This window comes from Aspergillus puulaauensis, chromosome 4, assembly GCF_016861865.1.
Source record: "Aspergillus puulaauensis MK2 DNA, chromosome 4, nearly complete sequence".
In the NCBI taxonomy this organism is placed as follows: domain Eukaryota; kingdom Fungi; phylum Ascomycota; class Eurotiomycetes; order Eurotiales; family Aspergillaceae; genus Aspergillus; species Aspergillus puulaauensis.
The window spans coordinates 2,175,859-2,199,446 of NC_054860.1; the positions used below are offsets into that span (position 1 = coordinate 2,175,859).

The window sequence follows — 23,588 nt, forward strand, 5'->3', positions numbered from 1 at the left end:
TTATTCACACACAATGATCATGCATTCCACGGTGGTTTGGAGCTTCTGTTATCCAATTCTATATACATCTAAATCACATGATATACTAAAGAGGACAGGCATGTTTCTAAGCGTATCTTCAATCTAAATAACTCCATCTATAGATCCGCCTGCTCCGGCACCGGACTCTTCAGCTTCCCCGTCTCCAGCGCCACCCGCACGTTCCCAATCGCCCACTCCTCCATTCCGGTTTGTGTCTTTTATAAAAGGTCAGTCTTTGGAACCGGATTAACGACAGGTAAGGGAAAGCAATGTGACATACCTCAACAGTCCACGTCCCCATGTGCGGAACAAGGAGGACATTCGGATTTGAGACAAGACCCGGGTGGACCTTGGGCTCTTCTTCGAAGACGTCTAGACCGGCGGAGTAGACTTTCCCGCTGTCGAGGGCCTTGACGAGGGCATCTTCATCCATGACTGCTCCGCGCGCGGTGTTGACAACCACAACGCCGTCCTTCATTTTGGCGAATTCGGCTGTGCTGATGATGTGGCGGGTGTGTTTCTAGATATTATCTCTTGTTAGCACACAAATATACACCCAGAACCAGATACCTAGAAAAAAAAGGGAAAAGGAAAGACGAGGCCATACGTTCAACGGCAAGTTCAAACTAATCACATCACTCTGCGCCAACAGCTCATCGAACGTCACATATTTGGCGCCATCTGACAGCTCCGCACTCAACTCCCGACGGTTATGGTAGACAACCTTCATCCCGAACGACTCGGCCTTCTTCTTCAGGTTGCGGCCTATCCCGCCCATACCCAGGATACCGAGGACCTTGTTCTCTGGGTCGTGGCCGAGGCGGGGGAGCGGGTTTCCGCGCCACTTGTTTTCGCGGAGGGCGTGCATGCCGGCGTTGAAATTGCGCAGGGCGCCGATGATTAGGAACATGTTTACGTCTGCGGTTGCGTCGTCGACGGCGGTGGGGGTGTTGGAGACGCGGAGCGGGGGAGAGCGTGCGCTGCAGGCGTGCACGTCGACTTGGTCGTAGCCGGCACCTGTTGAGGGTAGGTTGGTTAGTGCTTGTTTCGGAGGCTGTGCTGTATATACAGATGGAAGTGGAGATCATACCGCAGTGCGCTAAGAATGTCAGTGAGGTAGGTAGGGCGTTGACAAGCTCCTCATCGAAGTTGCCCGTGATCGAGGCGGAATCGAAGGTGCGGTATGCGACGACGACGCCATCCAGCTTGCCGGATTTGCATTCTGCAATGAAGTCTGCGCGGTTTGTAGCGGCGGGTGTTACGAGTTCGGCGATGTCTCCGAGGGAGTTCCAGGTCGAGTGTGCGCTTGATTGAGAGGTATGTTAGCATTTATGGCATTGGATGCGATAGTTAGTGTGGCGGGACATACTGCACGATGCTCCCGAGGAGCAGAACCTTTGGCTTGCCGGGCATTATGAAGGGGCAGATTTTGGATAGCCTATCAGTAACTTTTAGAAGGGTGTTTGATTGGGCTGGGTGAGTCATTGGCTGGTGTGAAGGTATAGAGGTACCTTGGAGAGCGATGACGGAGGGGTAATGCGGGGTCAATTTGCACAGCGGACGGGCTTTGATCGGGGTTGCTAGAGAGGAGATGACGAAAAGGGGCTCGGTAGATAGAGAGGAACTCAGCGAGAGAAAGAGAGAAGAGACTAGAAAGGAGGGAATGAAGAGGAAAGAGATCGAGGCGAGAGAAAGAGAAAGTTGGAGACGAGCCTCCCCCACGTGCCCCACTCGCTCCTCCATTATCGTTCGCGATAATTCATCCCGAAGAGATCATCTGCTCTCTATTAGGCAAGTAACGCCTCCGAGATGGGCTCGCCGACGTCCTTGGACTGCCAATGAGGCGGATTATAATCCGGGAGGCAGAAGGCAAACAGAACCTGCAGACGCTCGGATAGCAGCCCGTTCCTGCATGCAGCGGTTCATCCTGGCTCAACCTCATTTGGTGATATCTACAACGTGGGAGAGACTGAGGGCAGTGCAATGATATAACTGCTAGAGAATGTAGAGGTTCAAGATAACTGCTGAAGAAGAATACCTGTGCGACTTCGTAAACCTTAGATAAGTGGTTATCGTGATGTATACAGGTCGTGATGCTGCAATCGCCAGTTGAACAGTCAAGAATAGCAGTCCCGGTGGATTAATGACAGAGCGGACTAAATCCATCTGCGCCCTTGGAATTATCTTCAATAAATAGACGGTTATTGATGACATGTGCTATTTTCCCGGAGACATTTCCGGTTCAATTACTATACAAAGATCAGTGATAGGCCTGCACCATCACCCCTCAACAAGCACCCTGGTCCAGTCGAACTTCCTCCATCGATTCTGGAACGCGCCAACCCGTCGGTCCCCTCCCCTCGTCCAGCGTCCCTGCCGCTTGATAACCTCTGGACCCGCGTCCAGCATCCCTCCAATGACTTCCCGCGCGAAGAGATCGCCCTTCGGCCACCGATTTGAGTCCTCGACCACATGGCCCAGACCACCGTCGAGCTGGAACCAGACGTGAAAGTAGGGCATTTCCTTGGCGAGGGTGCGTCGGAAGGCGTTCCGGCCTAGGCCCTGTTTGGACTTTGCTAGCGTATCGATCAGTTTGCGGTGCTGCGTCCACTCCTCGTCGGCGGAGAGGATCGCTTCTTTGAAGAAAGCCGGGGATGTTTCCCCAAGACTGTAGGGAAGAGGGACGGCTTCCATAGATGCGTGCCTCTTGCGGTGGGGCTGAGCGGCGTTTTCGTAGAAGATCACATCGCGGCCTTGGTCGTGGTACATGCGGGTGAGGCTCTTCATGAAATTGCGGATCTCCTCCCATTCGTCGTCGTCACATTCTAGCAGATTGGTTCGGTGCTGGGTCGGCACAATGGTAGCTCCTCCAGGGCTGATTTCGGGTTCCGTGGGAAGCGTCATGTAAACTCGTGTGGCGAGGGATACCACCGGGGCAATCGGGGGTGTGTTCGTGTCCTCGTGGTGGCATAGAGGGCAGTTGTCTAGAATCCGGTTCATCTTCTGTAGCTCGCCGATCGTGGTGCTCTTGAGGTCAATCTCCGATCGGTGCACCCGGCGGGCCAGTTTGGAGGCATTGTCATCCATATACTCCAAATCATTCTGTGCAGTGTTAGAGCATAATTCACTTTTCAGTATCGGGTCGAGAACTTACTTCAAATTTGCCGTCCTTTGCGATCCTCTCCGCTAGACGTCGACCCTCCCCGCCAAATTGGCCGCGACTCCGGCGCTCCTCTTGGACCATATCCTCAATCGTCATGTCCTCGTTTTCTTCCACCTTTCCTCGTTCCAAGCCCCGTTTTGTTTCCACATTCTTGACTTCGTTTCTCTTTCCAGCGAGCATTCTGTTTTCCATCACACCAAGCACCATGACGTCGGGTTCCTTTTTATTGGCCATCGATGCCGCGGCCGCATTGTACTGTTCCTCAAGTTCAGCGGCATCCGGGGCTCCTTTTAGCTTCGCTCTCATCATTTGCGCCTTTAACTTGTTTAGCGCCGTCAGATCGAGGTGCTGCGTGGTTTGCGCTGGGGGTTCGGTCTCCATTGGCTTTCCTTGCCCGCTGGCGCTGAACTCCTTTTCAGGGTTACGGAGATGCTCATGGGGGTCACGATGCACGTTTTCTTCTTGCTTTCGCTCCCGGAATAATTCGCCCGTGGGCTTTTCCTTCCCAACGTAGCCTTCACCATATGTTTCGCGTCTATCCAATTCAGCTTCCTCCTCACGAGCATCGTCGAAGGAGCGCAGATCGCCAAAGCGTTCGACGGCAATCTCCTCCGCAGAACGCCCGCTTTCCTCCGCCTCCCTGTATACACCTTTGAGTTTGGTCATTCTCCAGCCGGAACCTGCGTCGCCAAATGTGTAATTCACTTCATGCTCGGCCGGCTCTTGTTCAATATCTTCAAGAGCCTTTCCTTCCTTAAGGTCTCGCAAATGGGTGTTCAGCTCCCTGTTGTGGATTTTAAGTTCGAAGTCCGCTTGCAGCATTCGCGGCTTGGCTTCCTCCTCAAGACGTGTTTTATCGCGCCGTTGCACATAGTCAATGTCCAAGGAAGATGGTGCTTCCATCCATGCGTCTCTCTTCATTCGTGTAGGCTCTTCCTGGGTTACTTCTGCGGCGGGAGCGGATTGTTCCTCTTCGCGACTCTCGCGATGTCGACGTTTGTGGTGATCCCGGTCGTCTCCATGATCCGAGGAATGTCGCGACCGCTTATGCCGATGACCGCCATCATCCCTGCGTGATTCACTGGCTCTATCTGAGCCTTTCTCTCGGGATCGCGATCGGTGACGGTGCGAGCGATGTCGATGTCGATGCTCTCTGCTGCGGTCTCGGTCTCGGTCTCGGCGGTCTCTGTCGCGGTCGTGATGCCGGTGACGATGCTTCTCCTTGTCGCTCCTCTCCGGCCGACTTTCGCGCTCTTGCTCCTCCGCAAGGGATTTCTCGAAATCCTCCAGCGTCATTTTAAATCGGGTTTGTCGTAGTTGAGGGATGAGCGAAGCAGAAACAATGACGTCGAAAGAAATGGTCGAGGCCTTTTTGTCCACCGCCTTCCGGCAATTTCCCCTCACTTTTTTGTCGAGACATTTTTTTTGTAGAGCGGACATCTGAGCGGACATCTGAGTTCAGAAGTTTCCAATCTAATTTGAGAGCTTCTTTGTTTCTTCTCTTTTGGTTGAACTCGAGTTTGGATATTTCACCATGGCGGAATCATCTCCAGTGACCGTCGTCTGCGTCGGCATGGCAGGTCAGTCAGTCATAAATTGATCTCAAAACTGCGATTCTAATATTCCATGTGAACCAGGCTCCGGAAAGACGACGTTCATGCAGAGGATTAACTCCCATCTACATTCAAAGAAGCAGCCGCCATACGTGCTGAACCTTGACCCCGCAGTCCACTCCGTTCCGTTCGAAAGCAACATCGATATCCGTGACGCCATCAACTACAAAGAGGTCATGAAGCAGTATAACCTGGGACCTAACGGAGGTATTTTAACATCCTTGAATTTGTACGCAACAAAGGTCGACCAGATCATCTCCCTGCTCGAGAAGCGCGCTGCGCCGAACCCCGAGAACCCCGCCGCAAAGCCGATCAAGCATTTTCTAGTCGATACCCCGGGACAAATTGAAGTTTTCGTATGGAGTGCGTCTGGCAGCATCCTACTTGAGACATTTGCTTCCTCGTTCCCTACCGTGATTGCCTACATTATTGATACGCCCCGCACGAGCTCGACGAGCACCTTTATGAGCAATATGCTCTACGCATGCAGTATTCTATATAAGACCAAGCTTCCGATGATTTTGGTATTCAACAAGACGGATGTTCAGGATGCAGAGTTTGCCAAAGAATGGATGACCGATTTTGATGCGTTCCAGAAGGCACTCCGCGAGGAAGAGGAGTCTGGTCAATTTGGAACTGAAGGCGGGGTTGGCGGTTTTGGTTCTGGAAGCGGATACATGGGATCTCTTCTCAACAGCATGAGCCTCATGCTTGAGGAGTTCTATCGGCATCTGAATGTCGTAGGGGTCAGTGCGATGACTGGTGATGGAATTGACGAATTTTTCGAAGCGGTCGAAGAGAAGCGCAAGGAATTCGAGAAGGACTATAAGCCGGAGCTTGAGCGACGGAAGAAAGAGCGCGAGGAAGCACAGGCGAACCAACGTGAAGTCGAGCTTGGAAAGTTGATGAAGGATATGAACGTGGGTGGCTCTCGTCAGGCTAAAGAGGAGCCCGAGACTGTCAGTGAAGCGGAGGAGGAGGCTGAAGAAAGAGCTGCAGCAGTAGGGAGGGCCTACGACCCAGAGTCGGACGACAGTGACGACGAGAATGCGCCTCCAGCTGGAGACGATGAAGGGCTCAGCCAGCGGTATCAAAGCGCACTGGAAGACTCCAATGCTGCGCCGTCTGATCAAGACTTTAGCTTTGTGCGATACCTGCATAAAAGCAACCTCAACCGCTAGCACCACATGCCCGGTACAGTCATTTTCTGGTGTTCGGCGTTGGTCTATCTCTAAGTCATATACACTACATATTATGCGAAACGAATAATTAAAGATCATTCAATTGTACAGAGTAGTTGTATAACTCACGTGCGCCTACATCACGGTTGTGCTGCGTCTTCGATCAGGTCCCACAGTCAGTGACATCATACTGACTGAGCTTCACGAACAGCTCTTATTTATCCGCAAACTCCCACGTTCTTTCCACCGATTACCAACAATCCAAAGCTATTACAATCTTACAATTACAATCATGGATGTACGCAATCCCAATGCCACCCACTTACGACCCCAAGCTAACAACCCAGGTCTTCTACGCCTACACCTACTCCACATCAGGATGGCTGGCCCTGCAAAGCGCCGCCCTGATCTCAGTCCCGCAGGGCATCTCAGCAATGCTACTTGACGAAACCCGTCCTGCAACTCGTAAGGCCTCGTCGCTGCCCACTCGTGTTTATAATTCCCACTAACTAACGTGCGCACCACAGCAATCGAAATCTACTTCGCCCGCTGTCTAGGCTTCAGCCTCCTCACCATCTCAGCCCTCACTTTAATGCTCACGGGCTCAATCCCCTTAACATCGGGCCTCTCAGACCCCATCTCAACCGAAGACCCGGAATCCGAGTCCGACCCCAAGGCGCCCTACGCTGTGCCGACGCTGATCGTGACATCGGCGTACCATGCCGCGTCGGCGTTCTATGCATACACGCGCTATGTGGGCGATGCCAAGGGCGTCTTCCTGATTGCGATTGTGGGCTACTCGACTATCGCTGCGGTGGGGCTGTGGTGTGTGCTGTTTGCGAGCAGCCATGGGCGGATCAGTCGGCGGACGGGGGTGGATAAGCGCACGTCCGGGTTTCCGTTTAAGAATAAGGAGGCGAAGAAGAAGCATGAGAAGGGTCTTTAAATGCTGGAACTGTGATGTACGTACGGACTTCGGAGGTTGCAGATGCTAAGCTTCGGAGAAATGCGCATGGCGCCATTGGGGTGTTATCTATGCAAATCTTGACCTGTGGGTCTGAAGCAGGAGATCGGCAGAGGAGATAACCAAGGAATAAACGTTCTGAATATTTAAAGGCGCAAACTTCCCACTTGCTAGACTGCCAAGTTTGTCAGTAGATGCGCCGTCATGCAGTTCCTCAAGTCCGTTTTCGCAGGGTTGCTGTTCGCCCTCTCGATGCCTTCGGGCACGGGGGCATCGGATCTATACAGACAGCATAAGATTTCCCCCAAAGTCTTCATCGTCTCGATGGTCCGTCTACATAAAGTAACAAAAAACAAGCATCAAGCTAATAACATGTTTAGTTCCCCCCCGAAGCCCAAATTTGGCACAACATCCCCGAATTCAACCTGCTCGCCCACAACATCACCCTCCCAGGCCTCTCCCCCCTCTTCCCCTCCATCCACTGCACCCCATCCTACGAAATCTGCCAACTCATCACCGGCGAAGGCGAAATCAACGCCGCAGCAACCCTCTCGGCACTAACTCTCTCCCCCACCTTCAACCTAACAAGCACCTACTTCCTCCTCGCCGGAATCGCAGGAATAAGCCCTGAAATCGGACCCACAGCGTCCGTGACATTCGCGCGCTTCGCCGTGCAAGTCGCCCTGCAGTATGAGTTCGATGCGCGCGAGATCCCCGCTAATATGTCCACGGGATACCTGCCCCAGGGTTCAACCAGTACTGCAGCGACGGGGCAATTTCCCGGCGATATCTACGGGACGGAGGTGTTTGAGCTCAACGCGGCTTTGCGGCGCGTTGCGGCGCAGTTCGCGACGAATGCGACGCTGGCGGATTCCCGTGCCGCGAGGGAATACCGTGCGCTCTATGCGGGGGCGCCTGGTGGGTTGTATGATAATGCGACTGGGTCTCCGCGTGTGATTGAGTGTGATACCTCGACGAGTGATGTTTATTTCAGCGGGAGGAGGCTGGGGGAGGCGTTTGCGAATACGACGCGGGCGTGGACGGGTGGGAAGGGTGTTTACTGTACGTCGCAGCAGGAGGATAATGCGTCGTTGGAGGTGTTGTTGCGGGGCGCGGTTGGTGGGTTGGTTGATTTCTCGAGGATTGTTGTGATGCGGACGGGGTCGGACTTTGATAGGCCGCATTTGGGGGAGACGGCGCAGGAGAATCTGTTTGGGGCGGAGGAGCAGGGCGCGTTTGAGCCTGCGGTGGAGAATCTTTATCGTGCTGGTATTCGGGTTGTTGAGGGGATCTTGGGGGATTGGGAGGGGAGGTTTGAGAGGGGGATTAGGGCTGGGAATTATATCGGTGATGTGCTGGGGACTCTTGGTGGGAAGCCGGACTTTGGACCGCAGGCTGGGAATGTAAAGAGGGCGATGAAGGGGAGGTCGAGAAGATGAGCAGAAGGGTACTAGGTTATTGCATGATTGTGCTGATAGAAATGACTGTATATAGCATCCTGTATCATCACATCGCGGTAGATACACCTATGTTATACAAATACACAGTCGGAGAGCTTTATAGACGAGATTGACCCAATCAACGTCGAGGCTTACACGGCGAGTCGAATATATGGACTTCAAGAGGCCTAAGCCCCATAACTAGGATCTGCGATGAGGCTGACAATGGGTCAGGCGTCCGGGGTAATCCTTAGTACTCTATTTTTATACCCCTGGATGACGTGGGTAAAATACTTTGTTTATCTTATATTTATAGTTATAGGCATCAGCGTAATCCCATAGCCAATCAGCCATGGCAACAACCGAGGACTGGCTGTCAATATCATTCACTCATGAAGCAACGCTATAGACCAGGTATCTAACAAAAAAACAAAGGAAAAAAAAGAAACTCCAACGCCATGCCATATACACTCCAGTTATAATGAACGCAGGCTTTTCCCAGAATCATCACTCCCAGACCCAGCCCCCATCGCAGCCATCTTCTGTTCCTCGGCGTGCGATCCCCTCTCCTTCTTCTTCGCCCGCCGTCTCAACCAAAAGACCACAGCGAGCCCTATAAGCCCCAGTCCCGCTATCCCAACACCAACCCCTATCCCGGTTTTAGCACCGGTACTTAGACCACTGGAGCTAGGGACGTCGCAGTAGAAGATGATATCGTGTTGTACGTCCACCCTGATGCTTTTGTGGAGTTTATCGCAGTCGTAGGCTTCATCGCTGCGTATGGAGACGGCGGAGGAGTTGGTTAGGTTTGGGAAGGAAAGGCTATTGATGTTAGACGTTGGAACAGGAGTTGGAGTTGGAGTTGGAAGGGTGGCTAAGTCATACCTTTTGATACTGGGCACGTCGATGTAGATGTATTGGGCGGTTTCGGCGGGGAGATTCAGCGAGAGCGGCTCGTCTGTATAGCACTGGAACATGTCGAGTTTCTGTATCGAGGGCAGCTCGATTCTGGATTCGGTTAGAATGTTAAAAAAAAAAAAAAAAAATGAAAAAACGGAAAAAACGGAAGAGAGACTAACGTAGAGATATTACCCTGGAAATCAAGATTCTCAACCGTGTCCAGCTTTGGAAGACTTGGATTGAGGATCGGGCCCAAGTGGTAGATATTCATATGGGAAGCCGTAGTAACAAGCTCAGGGAGCGAAAGACTATAGGGTTAGTATGAGTTTTAAATAATCGAGCCATGATAATTACTTAGCAATATTCCCACCAAACTCAGCTCTCCCATTTATCTGCTTTAATGCAGGGAAGGAAATGTCCATTGACCTCTCCGGAGCTGTATCCGGATCACACTGCTCATCCTGACACACGAAGAGGGTATCGTTGACCGTATGCAATGCATCAAAGGCCATACTAGACTGCGTCAGCACCTCTGAATTGTCTTATATCGCCGGGCTAAATTAAATTAAATACCTCGACCAGTTGCCATAAAGCAACAGCGAGTCCACACGCTCAAGCAACGGTAACTCAAGAACCGGACTGGCAGCAGATGTATTCAGATACACGTTCTCGATATATCGCACTTTCGGCAGCGATATCCGGGCCAGGTTCAGCGCTTCGCTAATCCATAGACCGGATAGGTGTTCGACATCGGGAATTTCGATAGATTCCAGTCTATCGCTGGCGGTGATTTCGATATCGCCTGTTACATTGGTGATGTTGGGCAGGACGAGAGAATCTGTGTAGTTTGTGCCGAAGCGTAGGGTGCTGTTGGCGGCTGTGCAGTTGTTGGTGAAAGAGTCGAGGGCTTCTTGGGTTGATATATCGAAGAATGCTCCTTCGGGAGTACAGACCCGGGCGCTGACATCTATGACAGTTAGTTATACTAAATAATTATAGAGAGAGAGAGAGTGGATGCAGGAGACCAACGGGGTAGAGACGCAGCCGCCAGCAGCAACCAGAGGGGTAAAAACATGGCCGGATGTTTGAACGGTGGCCGGAATAAAGCGGCCTAGACGAGGCATCTTAAATAATAACGGACTGTCTTATCCCTGCAGCCTGTAGAGGGGCACAGCAAGCGTGGCTGACGTTAAATCCGAGCGCCGAATCCAACCTCGCTCGCCAGTCGCCAGAATTGCCAGAAGGATCAACTGCGCTGATTCGCCAGTCTGAAAAAGGAACAGTGCGACGCCGCAGGAAGACGACCCCAGCCTAGTAAAGCTAGAGTCTCCGAGGCTTCCGGATCGTCTGCTCTGGGGCATCGCCGAGGTGGATCGGCTCTATACATTGCAGCCGTGTACACCAAAAAGGTCAGGAATTCGTCACAACTCGCAATCAATACCCTTGATTCATCCAGACTAGCTTGCAATGGATATCTAGAAATAAGTTGTAGAAGTAAAAGTCTGCCGAGTAAACCCGCCGCAAGTGCGTAGTCGGCTCCACTGACGCGTCTCCAGCATCTTGCGCCATAGTAACCCGGTCCCAAGTCGGAATAATGTCGTCGTCACCCACAATGGACTGACTCGACTTATATCGCAGCTAAGCCAGATTGTCTTCCGCTAAGCTCGAGAACTTGCCGCATTGAGCACTTTGGATCCCTTGCACAGCCTTACGGTTCACCTACCTTGAACGCACCCACAGGTACCAGAGGCTCTGTATTAGGGCTAAATCCGACCGACCACCTGGAGTGTTCTAAGCCACCACTAATACCCTGTATAGCAAAATAACCGACATAGTCATAGTTTGAGTAATTCAAAGACTCCAATCACTCAGCATTGCCATTCAACTCCCCCTCAATCCACGCCTCCACACTGGTAGGCTCCCTCCCAAGCAACCACCTCAACACATTCGGGCTCCCCTTCAACCCACGCCGACTATAAAACAGCACAAGCCTCTCCGCCTCATCCCTCGTAATATCCGGCCGCAAATCCCCCTGCGCTGCCGGCCATCTCAAGTCCCCATCCACCTGCTCCCCGGAATAAACCCCGTTCTGCTTCCCACCGTACAACAGATCCAGCGCCTTATCAACACCCTCTTCAATCGAGGGTGTCGGGACAGTAATTTTCTTCCCCAGCCGTCTGGCAATGATCTTTATAACATCAACATTCGATATTGGCAGCGTCGAACAGAGTGGGTATTGCGCTAGATAGTGCGCTTCCCGCTCAAGCAGCACGCGCGCCGCAGCTTCAGCAAGATCTTTCAGTGCGATGACACTATTCGCGATATGCGGATTGAAGAGGTTCCACTGATACTCTACTTCGTCATCGTGTAAGGCTGCAATGGTGGCGACTGGGTAAACGTCCATGAAATTGGTCGGCTGGAGGATGGTATAGTTGAGCGGACTGAGTAGCAGTCGCTCCTCAACTCGGCTTTTGAGATCGTGCTGCATTAGATTTCTGTGCTGTGTGCCTAGCACGCTGGAGTAGACGAAGTGCTTGAATAAGGAATCTGGCTTTTGGGACTCGGCTACGGCGGCGTCAATCATGTTGAGGCCGATTTCGGCTTCGTGCGAGTGTAGGGAGGGGCCGACGTGGTAGACTGCTGTTGCGCCTGTGAGGAGAGTGAGACAGTCGGGTAGAGAGGTGGTGTCGCATTGTTGGACTTGGGCGTTTGGGTATGTTGTTTGCAGGTGGGAGGTGGATGTGGGAGTGTGTGCTGCGAGGCGGAGTTTGAAACGGGGGTTGTTGTAGAGGAGGGGGATTAGTTGGGAGGTTTGTCTGCCGCCTGGACAGGTTATTACGAGGATTTCGCTCATGATGTACGGTAGTACTTCTGTATTGATGGGTGATGGGTGTTGATGGTGTTGATGGGATATCTGGGGAAGTGAGATTGAGTGTTGCCTGAGGGGAAGTGAGATCATTACTTTAATAACTGGAGGTCCGTGACACTCCGGGGAATAAAAGCGCCGAACTATTTGAGGCGTTTCTGTATACAGCACTTGGTCCTGTATTAGTGCTGACGCTGTATAATAATGCTGCCTGGGGCACTGCCTGGCACCTCCATCCTTCACGATGTTCCCTTCTGCATCCTGACTGAATAATGACTCTGAAGTCCGACACTTGGTTTCTTGACCTTCCACAAGAGGTAATCCTCTCCATCGCCGACTTTACATGCATCAGAGAGATCAACACGCTATCCCAAACATGTCGTCTCCTACACAACATCCTCGAGCCATATCTCTGGCGCGGTAACGAAAACAACGCCTTACTATGGGCCTCCGAGCACGCAGACCAGGATACAGCACGCAAAGCCCTGCAACAAGGCGCCGACATCAACGCCCCAGTCCCTCCGACCGATAAAATCCTCTTCGTATATAACTGGGGTGGACCTGACGACAAGATATACACCCAGACCGGAGCCACCTCGCTCACCCTGGCAATTGCCGCTGGCAAGGAGGACATGGTCCGCTTTCTGCTCCAGGTCGATGGCATCGACGTCAACTGCAGTAACCGGGACAAGGAACAGCTGCCGCCGCTGATTCTGGCGATGCTAGCCGGGAATGAAGAGATGGTTAAAATGCTGCTTGGTGTCGAGGACATCGATACTGAAATCCGGGAATGGTATTCGTACGCAAGTCCGTTGATGGTCGCTTCGATGCTGGGCCTGGTGGGGATGGCCAAGTTACTCCTCACGTATGGCGCCGTGGACCCTGATAAGGGGAATTGCGTTGCGCAGTCGCCGTTATGGCTTGCGGTGTTGCGGGCCATGTTGAGGTTGTGACTCTACTGATTCAAGCCGGTGCATCGCCGCACCCCGTTGGCACGATGCTGAGCGGTCCTTATGGTTGGTATGCTGAGCCAGTAGAGAATGCAGTCAGTGATAAGCCAGAGATCCTGCGGGAGCTGATCAGATCACCGCGATTTGACGCAGCGAAACTGAGTCGCCCGATCGAGGAGCTGCAGCATCGTTGTATACGCGACAACCGGGTTGAGTGCTGGCGGCTGCTCTTTGTGGTTGGCTGTGTGAATCCGAACTGGAGTGACGATGGGCGGACGGCGCTGGGGTGGGCGGCTTCGTATGGCCATGAGGATGTCGTGCGTTTGTTGCTGGCTGTTGATGGGGTTGGTGTGAACACTGCTGGTCGTGGCGAGACCTTTACGCATGAGTATATTGAGTGGACGAGAAGGATGGGGAGGCCAACGCTGGGGCCCCCTGGGTACGGCGAGGGGGTGACGCCGTTGATCGTGGCAGCGAGAGAAGGGCATGTTGGTGTTGTCCGGCTGTTGCTTGCGGTGGATGGCATTGATGTCCATGCCAGGGATAAAGAGGGTGAGACTGCGCTGATGGCAGCAGAGTCGAGGGGACATGAAGAGGTTGTCAAACTACTGAATGGAATATAGAACAGAGCAAATGAATAAGCTTCATAACCGTATATCATTGTTACTCAACTGCCAGTTAGGGCTCAAGACTGACCCAATTATTCACTCACTTCGTTAAGAGAAGAACTGGTTCTGAGGCCGCGGCAGTCCCAGATGCTCTCTCAGCGTCGAGCCCGTATAGTCCTGTCGGAAGATGCCTCTACGCTGCAGCTCCGGCACCAAACGCTGCGTCACATCGTCCAGTCCCTGCGGCAGGAATGGAAAGACGACCGTGAAGCCATCCGAGCCCTCTTCGCGCAGCCAAACCTCCATCTCATCCGCAATCGTCTGCGGAGTCCCAACAAACGCAAGCCCCGAATACCCTCCCAGCCTCTGTGCCAGCTGCCGCACCGTCAACTTCTGCTCCTCCGCCAGCTTCACCACCCCAGCACGACTCGTATGGCTCGCATTCGTCTCCGGCAGTTCCTTTGGCAGAGGCCCGTCCGGGTCGAATCCAGAGGCATCAGTCCCCAGCGCAATCGACAACGTCGCAATCCCACTCTCATAATGCGCCAGAGCATCCAATTCCAGCCTCTTCGCCTGCGCCTCCTCCACCGAGTCCCCAACAACAATCAGCGCCGCCGGCAGCAGCTTCAAATGATCTTTGTCTCTCCCCGCAGCCTCCGCCCGCCCCTTAATATCCCTATACAACTCCTTTCCCCCCTCCAAACCCTTCGGCGAACAAAACACCACCTCCGCCGTCTCCGCCGCCAACTGCCTCCCGGGCTCACTCTGTCCAGCCTGCACAATCACCGGCCACCCCTGCACCGGCCTCGCAACATTCAACGGTCCCCTCACCTTCAACTCCTCCCCCTCATGATCAAGAACATGCATCTTCCCAGGGTCAAAAAAGATCCCACTCTCCCGATCCCTCACAAACGCATCATCCGCAAAACTATCCCACAGCCCCGTCACAACATCATAGAACTCCCGCGCGCGCTTATACCGATCCCCATGCTGGAGATGCTCATCGCGTCCGAAATTCTTCGCTGTCTCAGGATTCCCCGTCGTGACGATATTCCACGCCGCACGCCCATTACTCAGATGATCGAGCGACGCGAACCGGCGCGCGATATGGAACGGCTCATCGTACGTCGTTGACGCTGTTGCTGCTAATCCGATCTTCTCTGTTACCACGGACAACGCGGAGAGCAGCGTGAAGGGCTCGAACGAGGTGACTGTGTGGCTGCGGCGGAGGGCTTCGATGGGCATGTTCAGCACGGCGAGGTGGTCGGCCATGAAGAAGGCGTCGAATTTGGCGGCCTCGAGCTTCTGGATGAAGGACTTGAGGTGGGATAGGTTGAAGTTGGCGTCCGGGTAGGAGCCGGGATATCGCCAGGCGCCGGAGTGCAGGCTTACGGGGCGCATGAAGGCTGTTAGGTGGAGGTGTTTGTCTGGCATTTTGAATAGATTTACTAGAATTGATAAGTGGTGTCAATATTTGGTTATAGGAGGGGGTTTGTTTAAAGTATAAGTAGTTAGTTAACATGGGATTACAAATGGCAATGGCGTAATATGCGCTGGGATCGCGACATGAGGGGTGATCATTAATCAATGCTTATCTTGTGGTCGGAGCCGGATGTATATTAATATTATATATCATTGGTAAGCGATTTGAATTCTAGAAGATACATACTATAGTACAAGGTCTACTAAGATGGTGAACAGTGGAGTTACATACTTGAAGCAACAATAGAAGTATCACGCAGGATATTTCTATAATTCTACACCGAAGCGGTTCTCTGAGGAGCCGAAGTAAAATAAATGAAGTGTAACAATCAGTTGAGAGCTATATTCATACAGACATAAAACCAAACACCCCCAATGCAGATGCAGATGCAGATGCAATACAAAACCAGATGCAAGTCTATCTACAAATCATATCATATATACATTACAATACCTCCTTCTCATCCCCCAAATTCTCAGCAAGCTTCGACCTCGCGCGAATCTTCGGGCCCCACTTAACGAAAGCAAACGGAATCATAGCGAGGACCGTCGCCGCAATCGCCAAAATCAACCCGGCATACTGACTGCCCACGTTATGGAAGAACTGCGACGCAAAGAGCGGCGAGACAGCGCCCAGCGTGTTTCGCATCAATCCCTGGCCCGCAATCGCAGACGAGGAGCTGTCGCCATAGCAGTCGGATGTAAAGGAGTATGTCGACTCGAAGATGTAGAAGATGCCGATGGCGATCGGGGCTAGTGCAATCGCGGGACCGGACCAGTGCAGGTAGCCGTACTGCGTGAAGGAGTAGATGAACAGGCCGACGGGGAGCCAGACAGCGCCGAACATTGCGCCGTAGAGGCGGGACTCGGGGGCGACGGGGCGGCCCTGTTGCGCTGCGGACAAGGCCTTGTATTTGCGGATTTGGATGAAGTTTGTTGCGAAGCCGATTGTTGTGCCGATGCAGAGGGAGATGTAGGGCAGGCCTGCGACGCCTTCGCCCCAGCCACGCTTTTCGGAAAAGGTGATGGGGATGACGGAGAGGAAGAGGAAGGTCACGAACCAGGCGAAGCCGATCCAGAGGCCGAAGGCGAAGACGGCCGGCTCGGTGGCGAGCATGTGCACTGCTTTGATGGAGGAGTTGTGGAGAGCGTGTTTGAGGGTTGGGGCTTCGAGTTCGGATTTGCTCTTGTAGCGCGCGTCGGAGGTTTGGTCGCGGAGGAGCTTTGCGCGTTTTTGCATGATTGCGCCGCCGCGGGTTTCTTGGAGGAAGAGGGCGACGCAGAGGATGAGTGGGATGTTGGCTAGACCCTGGATTCCTTCGATCCAGCGCCAGCCGATGGCTTGGTCGATGAAGCCGGCGTAGATCGGGGCGCCGACGGTGCCGAGGATGGCGACGTAGGTGAAGGACGCCATGGGGACGGCACGCGTGTCGGGCGTGTACATGTCGCTGAAGGTGCCGCCGACGAGGATAGTACCGACGGAACCAAAGAGACCGAGAAGGGCGCGGCAGACGAGGATTGTCCCGATATTCTTGCCTAGGGCGAGACCAACGAACATGATAGAGAACAGGATGAAGGCGCCAACATAGATGACTCGTCGTCCAACCAACTCACAGAACGGAGCGAGGAAGAGCGGAGCCAGAGCACAGACAAAGTTGAAGAAGAACAAACCCAGCTGGCCCATTGTGTTCGACACGCCGAACTCCGCTGTCATGCTGTCGATACCGGAACTGTAGGCCGTTGTAGCGAGACCAACAAACAGCGTCATCATACAGAGAAGGACCGAGATGAACGCCTTCTTGGCCAGAGGCCAGTTGAATGGGTTCTCAGGGTCACCCTCGAGGAAGGTCAACTCGAGCACATCCTCGTTGGTCTTCTCCATATGCCGGGGCTCAATGGCAGTCGGCGGGAAGTCAAAGTCGACTTCTTCAGCCTCTCCCCGACCAGAGGTGTGTGTGGCCAGCTTCTCTGTTTCCTCACGGTACTTGCCTCCTACAACCCATGACTTGGTCCTCTCATCTTGGGTAGCGTTTCTACCGTCGTTCAAGTCGTTCAAGCCCTTGCCGGACAATTGTTGGGAGGGTTTTGACATGTTTGGGGAGCGTTGGAGAATGGGGAAGCATGTATGGAGGTGGGAAGCCGGGGTTCTTAAAACACCAACTCACGTTACTGCGTCAGAAAATTTCTTATGTCGGGGCAAGAATCGCGAGACTGTGACGACAGCAAAGTCAAAGTATGTCACCGGTGGAGATCCCGGGCATGGGTTGAGACTTGAAAGCGAGCATCGGGATGCCGAGTCGGCCCACAGTCTCTGAACAAGCCGATATTATACGGCCTCAACCACGGCATAGCCGGTTTCTCCGTCATTGTTCCGACCGAGAGGGGCCGCAGTTTTTCCTTGATTGGACACAACCACGACCACGTTAGTCGAACCGGCCGGGGAAACATCGGTGATGACTGGGCCGGCAACTGATCGGAGGGTGTGACCCACTGTTTGAAAATTGGCTCAACGAAACATGGAACTGTTGTTGGAAGCTCCGGGTGCCGATGGCGAGAGTTCCAGTTTGCAAGTGTGGTTGATGTTTGTGAATGGTCAACAATCACAGCTGTTCCTGGCCCCGAGGCGCGCTTGCCACATTATTCGAGAATCCATTGTTAGCCTTATGTTGATCTTATCGTGCTCTTTACTGAACTCGGTCACGAGCCGGTGAGATAGAATGGTAAAGACTCGGCAGTCTTCCTCTGTTCGCTCAGACGCTCACTCTGGGGACCGACACGCGGGGAAAATAAAGCAAACCAGATTCTAAATACCCAGTTAGGTAGGAAAGACAAAGTCTGTATTGGCTATTTTACAGGCTCTGAAACAGAAAATCATCAACCGCGGGACACCCACTACCTGGCTTCTAATAGCCAAGATGCTGGGCTCGGGACTTGATGTGCCGGCCGGAACGAAACGGAGATAGTGCATGGACCGTGCCACGAAGCAGGGCATACATCGTGTCGGCCGAAACCGTATAGCTAGGGCGTCATGTGGGAGCATTGTCCAATATCGACCGGGACAGTAAAAGACTATGGTACCAGTGTAGGATGGCCTGAAGCGGACTCGATCTGGACGGTGGCATGTCAGTGCAGAACAGCCGTTCTCGCGCTTTTAATTTGGCGCGACACATACCCTGGATATGGACGACAAGTAGGACGGTTTCTGTTCGCCTTGATTTCCCTCGGAGCTTCGATTAGCAGATCTCAAATTTGCGCCAATCGTCTGCCCCGATCCAAGGCAGTCGGCTCCCTTGCAACAACCCATAATGTAAAACATGTCACCCGAGGGTTCCGCAAGAAGCCCTCCATGCATCTCAATCAATTTCCGGGCCGGTGAGGTTTCCACCTTTTGGTGAGCTCGGTTTCTATTATTATTATTGTCAGCACGTCCTTGTTGAAGTGGGTGAAAGTAATACCAGCCCCAAATATCAGCAGATGTGGAGTTTTCGATACCCTGAAATGTTATAAGTATTGATGGCCCAATCTGGGAGTTTCCAAATCCAAATTAGCCTGACAGCTGACGCTGTGGTGGGATAACATTATAATTCCGTATTGTAGGCGTAGATGGTCTCAGACAGAGCCAGGAGTTGGTCCCCAGTTCAGTAACAACAGCTCCGTGTCATCGCTTCTAATGAATGGGAGGACCGATACATGATTATATTGGCTTATCAGAGGGTAGAATGTATTTGAGAGCGACTTGCAAATCTTTGCGAGGTCTTCCGGGCGCTTAAGTCGGGACTGCTATTGACCAGCCGGCATCATCGAGAAGTCCGTAGTGCCCATGATTGCAGCTAAAAAATTGAAAACCTGATAATTGATGGAGCAGAACGAGCTGAGGAAATGATTATTATGATGGGGAGGGTGTTGTTAGGGAGAAAGAGACTGCCGGCCGGGGTGAAGCCAAAGTAACACATCAGGATCATGCGGGCACTGGAGTCCACTCCAGAAAACAGCCTACGATCTTACTAGACAATTTGCTTCACTGAAGACATTAATTCCTCATAACACATTAAATTGATGCTTGAATCCAGTTAGCTGACTAGAAACGCATAACTGCCATTTTCGGGTACCGTCACAATGATCCACCTAGTCCTAGAGGACATCAAATATCCACGAGCCCATCATTAAAAGAAGCCATCCCACCATAGAAACCATTCCCGCTATAATCCACGTTTCACTGTAGAAACATAGCTCAGCCTCACGAGAACGAATGAATGAAAGTAAAATTCGGATCGCCCTGAGGCAGCCTCAACCAAACTGCATACGGCATCGCAACAAGAAGCATACTGCCAGCCGAAGCCGGCTTAAACATGGTAGTGAGACGGATGTCGTTGTTTGCGACGGCTCTCGCAACCCACTGGTTCCAGATATCCATATCGGGGGCGTTGTCGAGGATGTTGATGTTCACGAGGGCCTGGCTGAACTGGGTTCCCGGTGCGTTGGTCTGAGTTTGGGCCTGAGTCTGGATCTGAGCCTGGATCCGAGGGACGTTCAGGGCGCGGGTCGGGGGCAGGGATTCCTGGTATGTCTTGTAGGCGGCATCGAGGAGGTCGACTAGGTCTTGGAGTGTTTTGTCTGGGATGTTCTGGGGGGTGTTTTGAGGCTGAGCCGGTGAGACTTGGAGGTCAGGATTGGTCATTGTGATCTAGACTCAGGAATGGGTCAGAATGTTTGAGCGGATAAGCTAGAAGAATACCTGCCTGCTGTCCACGTGGGATTGTTGCTTGAAAGATTGTAGAGTTGAAAGGAGTCAAGAGGGTGTGTTGTGTTTATATATTATTCACTTAGTCGTTCACAGTACGACGTCGCAGACACTTCTTCATATTGTATCTTCATATACGCTTGTACAGGATATAATGGGATTGGCCAGCTCTTTATTCACAGTCACATATATTCACTGCTAAATAACAGTTTGTTGGTATTTATCCACCATCTCGCACTGGAGAACAAAACCAAAGACACCACATTCATTTACAAGTCCACCACAATGCCATCAATTCCAGACCTCCCACACCTCCCCCAAAACCTCATCCTCGTCATCGCCGAAAAACTCAACTTCAAAGACACAAACACCCTAGCACGGACATGCAGCGCCCTATACGCCCTCCTAAACCGCTACCTCTACCACCGCAGCACCAAGATCCCAGGCCAAAGGTCCGCAGTCCTCTGGTGGGCGTGCAAACACATCCAACCAAAAACCGCACGCCATGCTCTCCGCGCCGGGGCCGACATCAACGCCTTCGACACGTCCTACTCGCCCTCTTGTGCCCCGCTGAATAGAGCGCTGGAGTGGATCACACCGGTCTCGAAAGACCTGCTAAAGCGTGTCTCTCTAAAATCCATACCCGAGGAAGAAAAGAAACGAGTCATGGATGACCTCAAAGTCAGATGGCACATGCTCCTGGCGGTCCTGATGAACCACGGCGCGAACCTTAACACCAGAGGAACGGACGGGTTAAGGCCCCTGCATAAAGCGGTTTCAGTACCAAACGGGATAAATATTATCAAGGGCTTGATATCCCGTGGTGCTACTGTCAATGACCCCGGCGACTTCGCTACCCCATTGCATGCGGCTGCGTGGGCAGGGAAGATCGAGATAATCGAGCTGTTGATCAAAGAGGGATCCAACCTCAAAGCGCGCACGAAGCACACTGGCGAGACTGCATTACATTCGGCTGCGAGGGCGGGGAGGATCGAAGCGATGAAGGTGCTTCTTGAGCTTGGGGCTGAGGTTGATGCGGGGGATTTTGGGAAGAGTACGCCTTTGGACTATGCCCTCAAATATGGGGCTGGGTTGGCGAAACGGCCGATTATTGGGTTTTTGACTGGGAAGGGAGCTGATGTTCTGGCGGCGAACATCTCGGCTTTGAAGAAGGTTCTGTTGGATGAGTATTTCATGGAGGCTGTTGAGTGTTGGACTAGCTGTGGGACTGAAATCTCGGTTGAAGAGGATAGGATTTTGATAGACTTGGAACAGTGGTGTGAGAGGCCACACACGATCAAGTGTGTTATGGCCAAGGCACGCAGTGCGGATTCTGGTGATAGTAATGATGAAGTAATGCTTAATGTTTGATGTTTACCGGAACCATACTATGGATGAAACTGTAAATAACTTAGACACATTGGACCATGAGTATATCCAAGTCAATAAAGATAGGCACGCCAATTATAGTTGTACCGCATTCTTCATCCATGGAGCCTTCGCCAACGCATTCGCCCGGGTATGCCAAATATTCCTCCCTAGACTGACCAACTTCGGTCCAAACCTTTCCAATATCTCCTCAACACTCGGACATCCCTCATTAACAGCCTCAAAATAATCCTCATCTCCCATCTCCATCTCAAACGTAGCAAGCCTCCACACCCGTTTCCATCGTTCAATCGCAATCCGAGCCTCATGACTCTGAGCTGTCACATCCGTCGCAGCCATATAAAACGAAGAGCGCTTCGCATAGTACACAAACGGCTTGAATAACCTGACTGTAGCAAACTGATCAAACGCGTACAGCAGCTGCACAGTATCTGGGGCTTCGACTCGATGTAGTAACACGACCATAGTCCCGCCTGGTTTGAGGTGCTCGAGGGCAAGGATCAGCTGTGTTAGCGTTAACCTGGTTGCTTCGCCTCTCTTACGGTGCTCGGGTCTGGTATGGTGGACATTGGGTCTGAGGACTTGGCCGTCGCAGAGGGCGAGGTCGAACTTTTGGTCTGGGTTGAGGTGCTGCGGGAGGAAGTTGGAGGCGTCGGGGTGGGTTTGCGGGATTGATTGTATTCCGATGTCTGCTGCTAGCATTGTGATGTCCACAAGGTTGATGGTCAAGTTTGGCCCCTCGGGAAGGAAGATGGTGTGCCCTCCGTCGCTTGGTGGGAGGGTGAATGCCACAGCTTGGGCGTTGGGGTTGAGGTCCAGGGCTGTTGCGAGGAAACCACCGGGTGCCATGCACAGGTCGAGAATGCTGGAGGAGGACTTGAGTTTAAGAGCTCCGGTGGCATTGTTCATCTCTTTTCCTATTTTCTTCATCATGTTGTAGAAATGCCTGGTTGTGTTCGCGTCTGAATTGTCTGCTGTTTGGCGCTGTCTCTCGAAGAACTTAGTGACTTTTGGATTCTCCCATCCCTTTATACTTCAGCATGAGACGGACTAGTTAATGGAGGACTCAAACCTGTTTGCGCAGTATAGACAATCGCTGGAATTCTGGCACTTCCTTCAGGTACTGGATTATGGCTTCAGCAGGGCTGCATGGTTCAAGGGCATTTTTGTTGCTTTCAGAAATCGTGTCGATATTAACAGCGTCTTGTGGAACACTTTGGGCGTGCATTATCGATGCTGTTGGGAAGTACGCCTCTCCAACTTATGATGAACAATGGCGAAGGAGGAAACAGTCAAGCTTAGATAGGAAAACAGTAACACAGGTCCTTGCAACCCACTTCCAACTGGAGGACGCATTGAAGATCCACAGTACATTCACATATCCAACTTCATAACACAAGTCTAATGCAAGTAAACAAGTCTACGATCTAGCAATCTCAAACTCAGCCATGTACCAATTCTGAATCGCCTTCGTATCCCCCGTAACCGCCACAGTATCATACCTCGCCCTCTCCTCTTTCGCAACAGTCCCATTATTGACCATCCTCCCCGCCCACTTCCCATACTTCCTCGCCGCCTTTATGACCTTCTCAACCGCATCCACAAACTCCGGCTCATCCCCCCGCGCGGGGACATACCCCAAAAGACTCTGCGCCAGATCATTCGGCCCAATAAAAACCAAATCCACGCCCTCAACCGAACAAATCTCCTCGACATTCTCCACCCCAGCCCGCGTCTCAATCTGGATCATCGTGATAATCGTCTCGTTCGCAGAAACCATATACTCAGGCGTCGTAAGACCATGTCCAATAGCCGGGAACGCAGAGCCCTGCCCGCGGACTCCCTGCGGCGGAAACTTCGCCGACGCAACAACCTGCCGCACTTCCTCGGCGTTGTTAATCTGGGGAACCATAATCCCATGTGCGCCTGTATCCAGCGCGCGCTTGATGATGTCGTGCGTTGGTCCTCGGATTCGGATTATAGGGGACACGCCTAGGGCGGAGATTGCGGCGACGGAGTTGTGCATGGAGTCGTCGCTGATGTGGCCGTGCTCGCAGTCGATTATGATCGCGTCGAGACCGGTTAGGGCGATTATCTGGGCGATTCGGACGGAGGGGAGGGCCATGAATGTCATTAGGGGGAAGGCATTTTGGCGGAGTTTGTTGAGGAGGCGCAGGCGGGGGTTTTGGAGGGGGGTTGTTAGGGGGGTTGGATAGGTCATTTTTCAGTTTATCTGTTATGGTTTTGGGTTTTATTTTGACATAGTATCTG

General features: G+C 52.5%; 15 protein-coding genes across 15 annotated transcripts; 6 read left to right on the plus strand and 9 right to left on the minus strand.

The window, feature by feature from the left end:
* Positions 1–137: 137 nt before the first annotated feature.
* Positions 138–1,434, minus strand: APUU_40879A (D-mandelate dehydrogenase-like dehydrogenase; the record flags this gene model as incomplete). The annotated part of the gene is made up of 5 exons (XM_041704000.1): positions 138–236; positions 302–541; positions 629–1,038; positions 1,112–1,326; positions 1,391–1,434. 5 exons carry the CDS (start codon positions 1,432–1,434, stop codon positions 138–140), a joined length of 1,008 nt encoding a protein of 335 aa, XP_041556629.1.
* An 867-nt stretch (positions 1,435–2,301) lies between these two features.
* APUU_40880A (putative cell cycle control protein (Cwf19)) lies at positions 2,302–4,480 on the minus strand (the record flags this gene model as incomplete). The annotated part of the gene is made up of 2 exons (XM_041704001.1): positions 2,302–3,123; positions 3,176–4,480. 2 exons carry the CDS (start codon positions 4,478–4,480, stop codon positions 2,302–2,304), a joined length of 2,127 nt encoding a protein of 708 aa, XP_041556630.1.
* A 238-nt stretch (positions 4,481–4,718) lies between these two features.
* Positions 4,719–5,978, plus strand: APUU_40881S (putative ATP binding protein; the record flags this gene model as incomplete). Its single annotated transcript, XM_041704002.1, has 2 exons — positions 4,719–4,764; positions 4,822–5,978. 2 exons carry the CDS (start codon positions 4,719–4,721, stop codon positions 5,976–5,978), a joined length of 1,203 nt encoding a protein of 400 aa, XP_041556631.1.
* A 292-nt stretch (positions 5,979–6,270) lies between these two features.
* APUU_40882S (uncharacterized protein) lies at positions 6,271–6,924 on the plus strand (the record flags this gene model as incomplete). The annotated part of the gene is made up of 3 exons (XM_041704003.1): positions 6,271–6,276; positions 6,326–6,443; positions 6,506–6,924. 3 exons carry the CDS (start codon positions 6,271–6,273, stop codon positions 6,922–6,924), a joined length of 543 nt encoding a protein of 180 aa, XP_041556632.1.
* Positions 6,925–7,146: 222 nt separating this feature from the next.
* On the plus strand, positions 7,147–8,381 carry APUU_40883S (purine-nucleoside phosphorylase; the record flags this gene model as incomplete). Its single annotated transcript, XM_041704004.1, has 2 exons — positions 7,147–7,269; positions 7,323–8,381. 2 exons carry the CDS (start codon positions 7,147–7,149, stop codon positions 8,379–8,381), a joined length of 1,182 nt encoding a protein of 393 aa, XP_041556633.1.
* A 476-nt stretch (positions 8,382–8,857) lies between these two features.
* APUU_40884A (uncharacterized protein) lies at positions 8,858–10,356 on the minus strand (the record flags this gene model as incomplete). The annotated part of the gene is made up of 6 exons (XM_041704005.1): positions 8,858–9,203; positions 9,267–9,389; positions 9,461–9,589; positions 9,636–9,794; positions 9,855–10,248; positions 10,311–10,356. The coding sequence occupies 6 exons, from the start codon at positions 10,354–10,356 to the stop codon at positions 8,858–8,860; spliced, it is 1,197 nt and encodes a 398-aa protein (XP_041556634.1).
* A 789-nt stretch (positions 10,357–11,145) lies between these two features.
* APUU_40885A (uncharacterized protein) lies at positions 11,146–12,135 on the minus strand (the record flags this gene model as incomplete). The annotated part of the gene is made up of 1 exon (XM_041704006.1): positions 11,146–12,135. The coding sequence occupies one exon, from the start codon at positions 12,133–12,135 to the stop codon at positions 11,146–11,148; it is 990 nt and encodes a 329-aa protein (XP_041556635.1).
* A 284-nt stretch (positions 12,136–12,419) lies between these two features.
* APUU_40886S (uncharacterized protein) lies at positions 12,420–13,100 on the plus strand (the record flags this gene model as incomplete). Its single annotated transcript, XM_041704008.1, has 1 exon — positions 12,420–13,100. One exon carries the CDS (start codon positions 12,420–12,422, stop codon positions 13,098–13,100), a length of 681 nt encoding a protein of 226 aa, XP_041556636.1.
* A 44-nt stretch (positions 13,101–13,144) lies between these two features.
* APUU_40887S (ankyrin repeat domain-containing protein) lies at positions 13,145–13,720 on the plus strand (the record flags this gene model as incomplete). The annotated part of the gene is made up of 1 exon (XM_041704009.1): positions 13,145–13,720. The coding sequence occupies one exon, from the start codon at positions 13,145–13,147 to the stop codon at positions 13,718–13,720; it is 576 nt and encodes a 191-aa protein (XP_041556637.1).
* Positions 13,721–13,813: 93 nt separating this feature from the next.
* On the minus strand, positions 13,814–15,139 carry APUU_40888A (LLM class flavin-dependent oxidoreductase; the record flags this gene model as incomplete). The annotated part of the gene is made up of 1 exon (XM_041704010.1): positions 13,814–15,139. The coding sequence occupies one exon, from the start codon at positions 15,137–15,139 to the stop codon at positions 13,814–13,816; it is 1,326 nt and encodes a 441-aa protein (XP_041556638.1).
* Positions 15,140–15,632: 493 nt separating this feature from the next.
* APUU_40889A (MFS transporter) lies at positions 15,633–17,279 on the minus strand (the record flags this gene model as incomplete). The annotated part of the gene is made up of 1 exon (XM_041704011.1): positions 15,633–17,279. The coding sequence occupies one exon, from the start codon at positions 17,277–17,279 to the stop codon at positions 15,633–15,635; it is 1,647 nt and encodes a 548-aa protein (XP_041556639.1).
* Positions 17,280–19,424: 2,145 nt separating this feature from the next.
* Positions 19,425–19,865, minus strand: APUU_40890A (uncharacterized protein; the record flags this gene model as incomplete). Its single annotated transcript, XM_041704012.1, has 1 exon — positions 19,425–19,865. The coding sequence occupies one exon, from the start codon at positions 19,863–19,865 to the stop codon at positions 19,425–19,427; it is 441 nt and encodes a 146-aa protein (XP_041556640.1).
* A 348-nt stretch (positions 19,866–20,213) lies between these two features.
* On the plus strand, positions 20,214–21,299 carry APUU_40891S (ankyrin repeat domain-containing protein; the record flags this gene model as incomplete). Its single annotated transcript, XM_041704013.1, has 1 exon — positions 20,214–21,299. The coding sequence occupies one exon, from the start codon at positions 20,214–20,216 to the stop codon at positions 21,297–21,299; it is 1,086 nt and encodes a 361-aa protein (XP_041556641.1).
* Positions 21,300–21,392: 93 nt separating this feature from the next.
* Positions 21,393–22,545, minus strand: APUU_40892A (uncharacterized protein; the record flags this gene model as incomplete). Its single annotated transcript, XM_041704014.1, has 2 exons — positions 21,393–22,343; positions 22,390–22,545. 2 exons carry the CDS (start codon positions 22,543–22,545, stop codon positions 21,393–21,395), a joined length of 1,107 nt encoding a protein of 368 aa, XP_041556642.1.
* Positions 22,546–22,737: 192 nt separating this feature from the next.
* Positions 22,738–23,538, minus strand: APUU_40893A (HpcH/HpaI aldolase family protein; the record flags this gene model as incomplete). The annotated part of the gene is made up of 1 exon (XM_041704015.1): positions 22,738–23,538. The coding sequence occupies one exon, from the start codon at positions 23,536–23,538 to the stop codon at positions 22,738–22,740; it is 801 nt and encodes a 266-aa protein (XP_041556643.1).
* Positions 23,539–23,588: the final 50 nt, after the last annotated feature.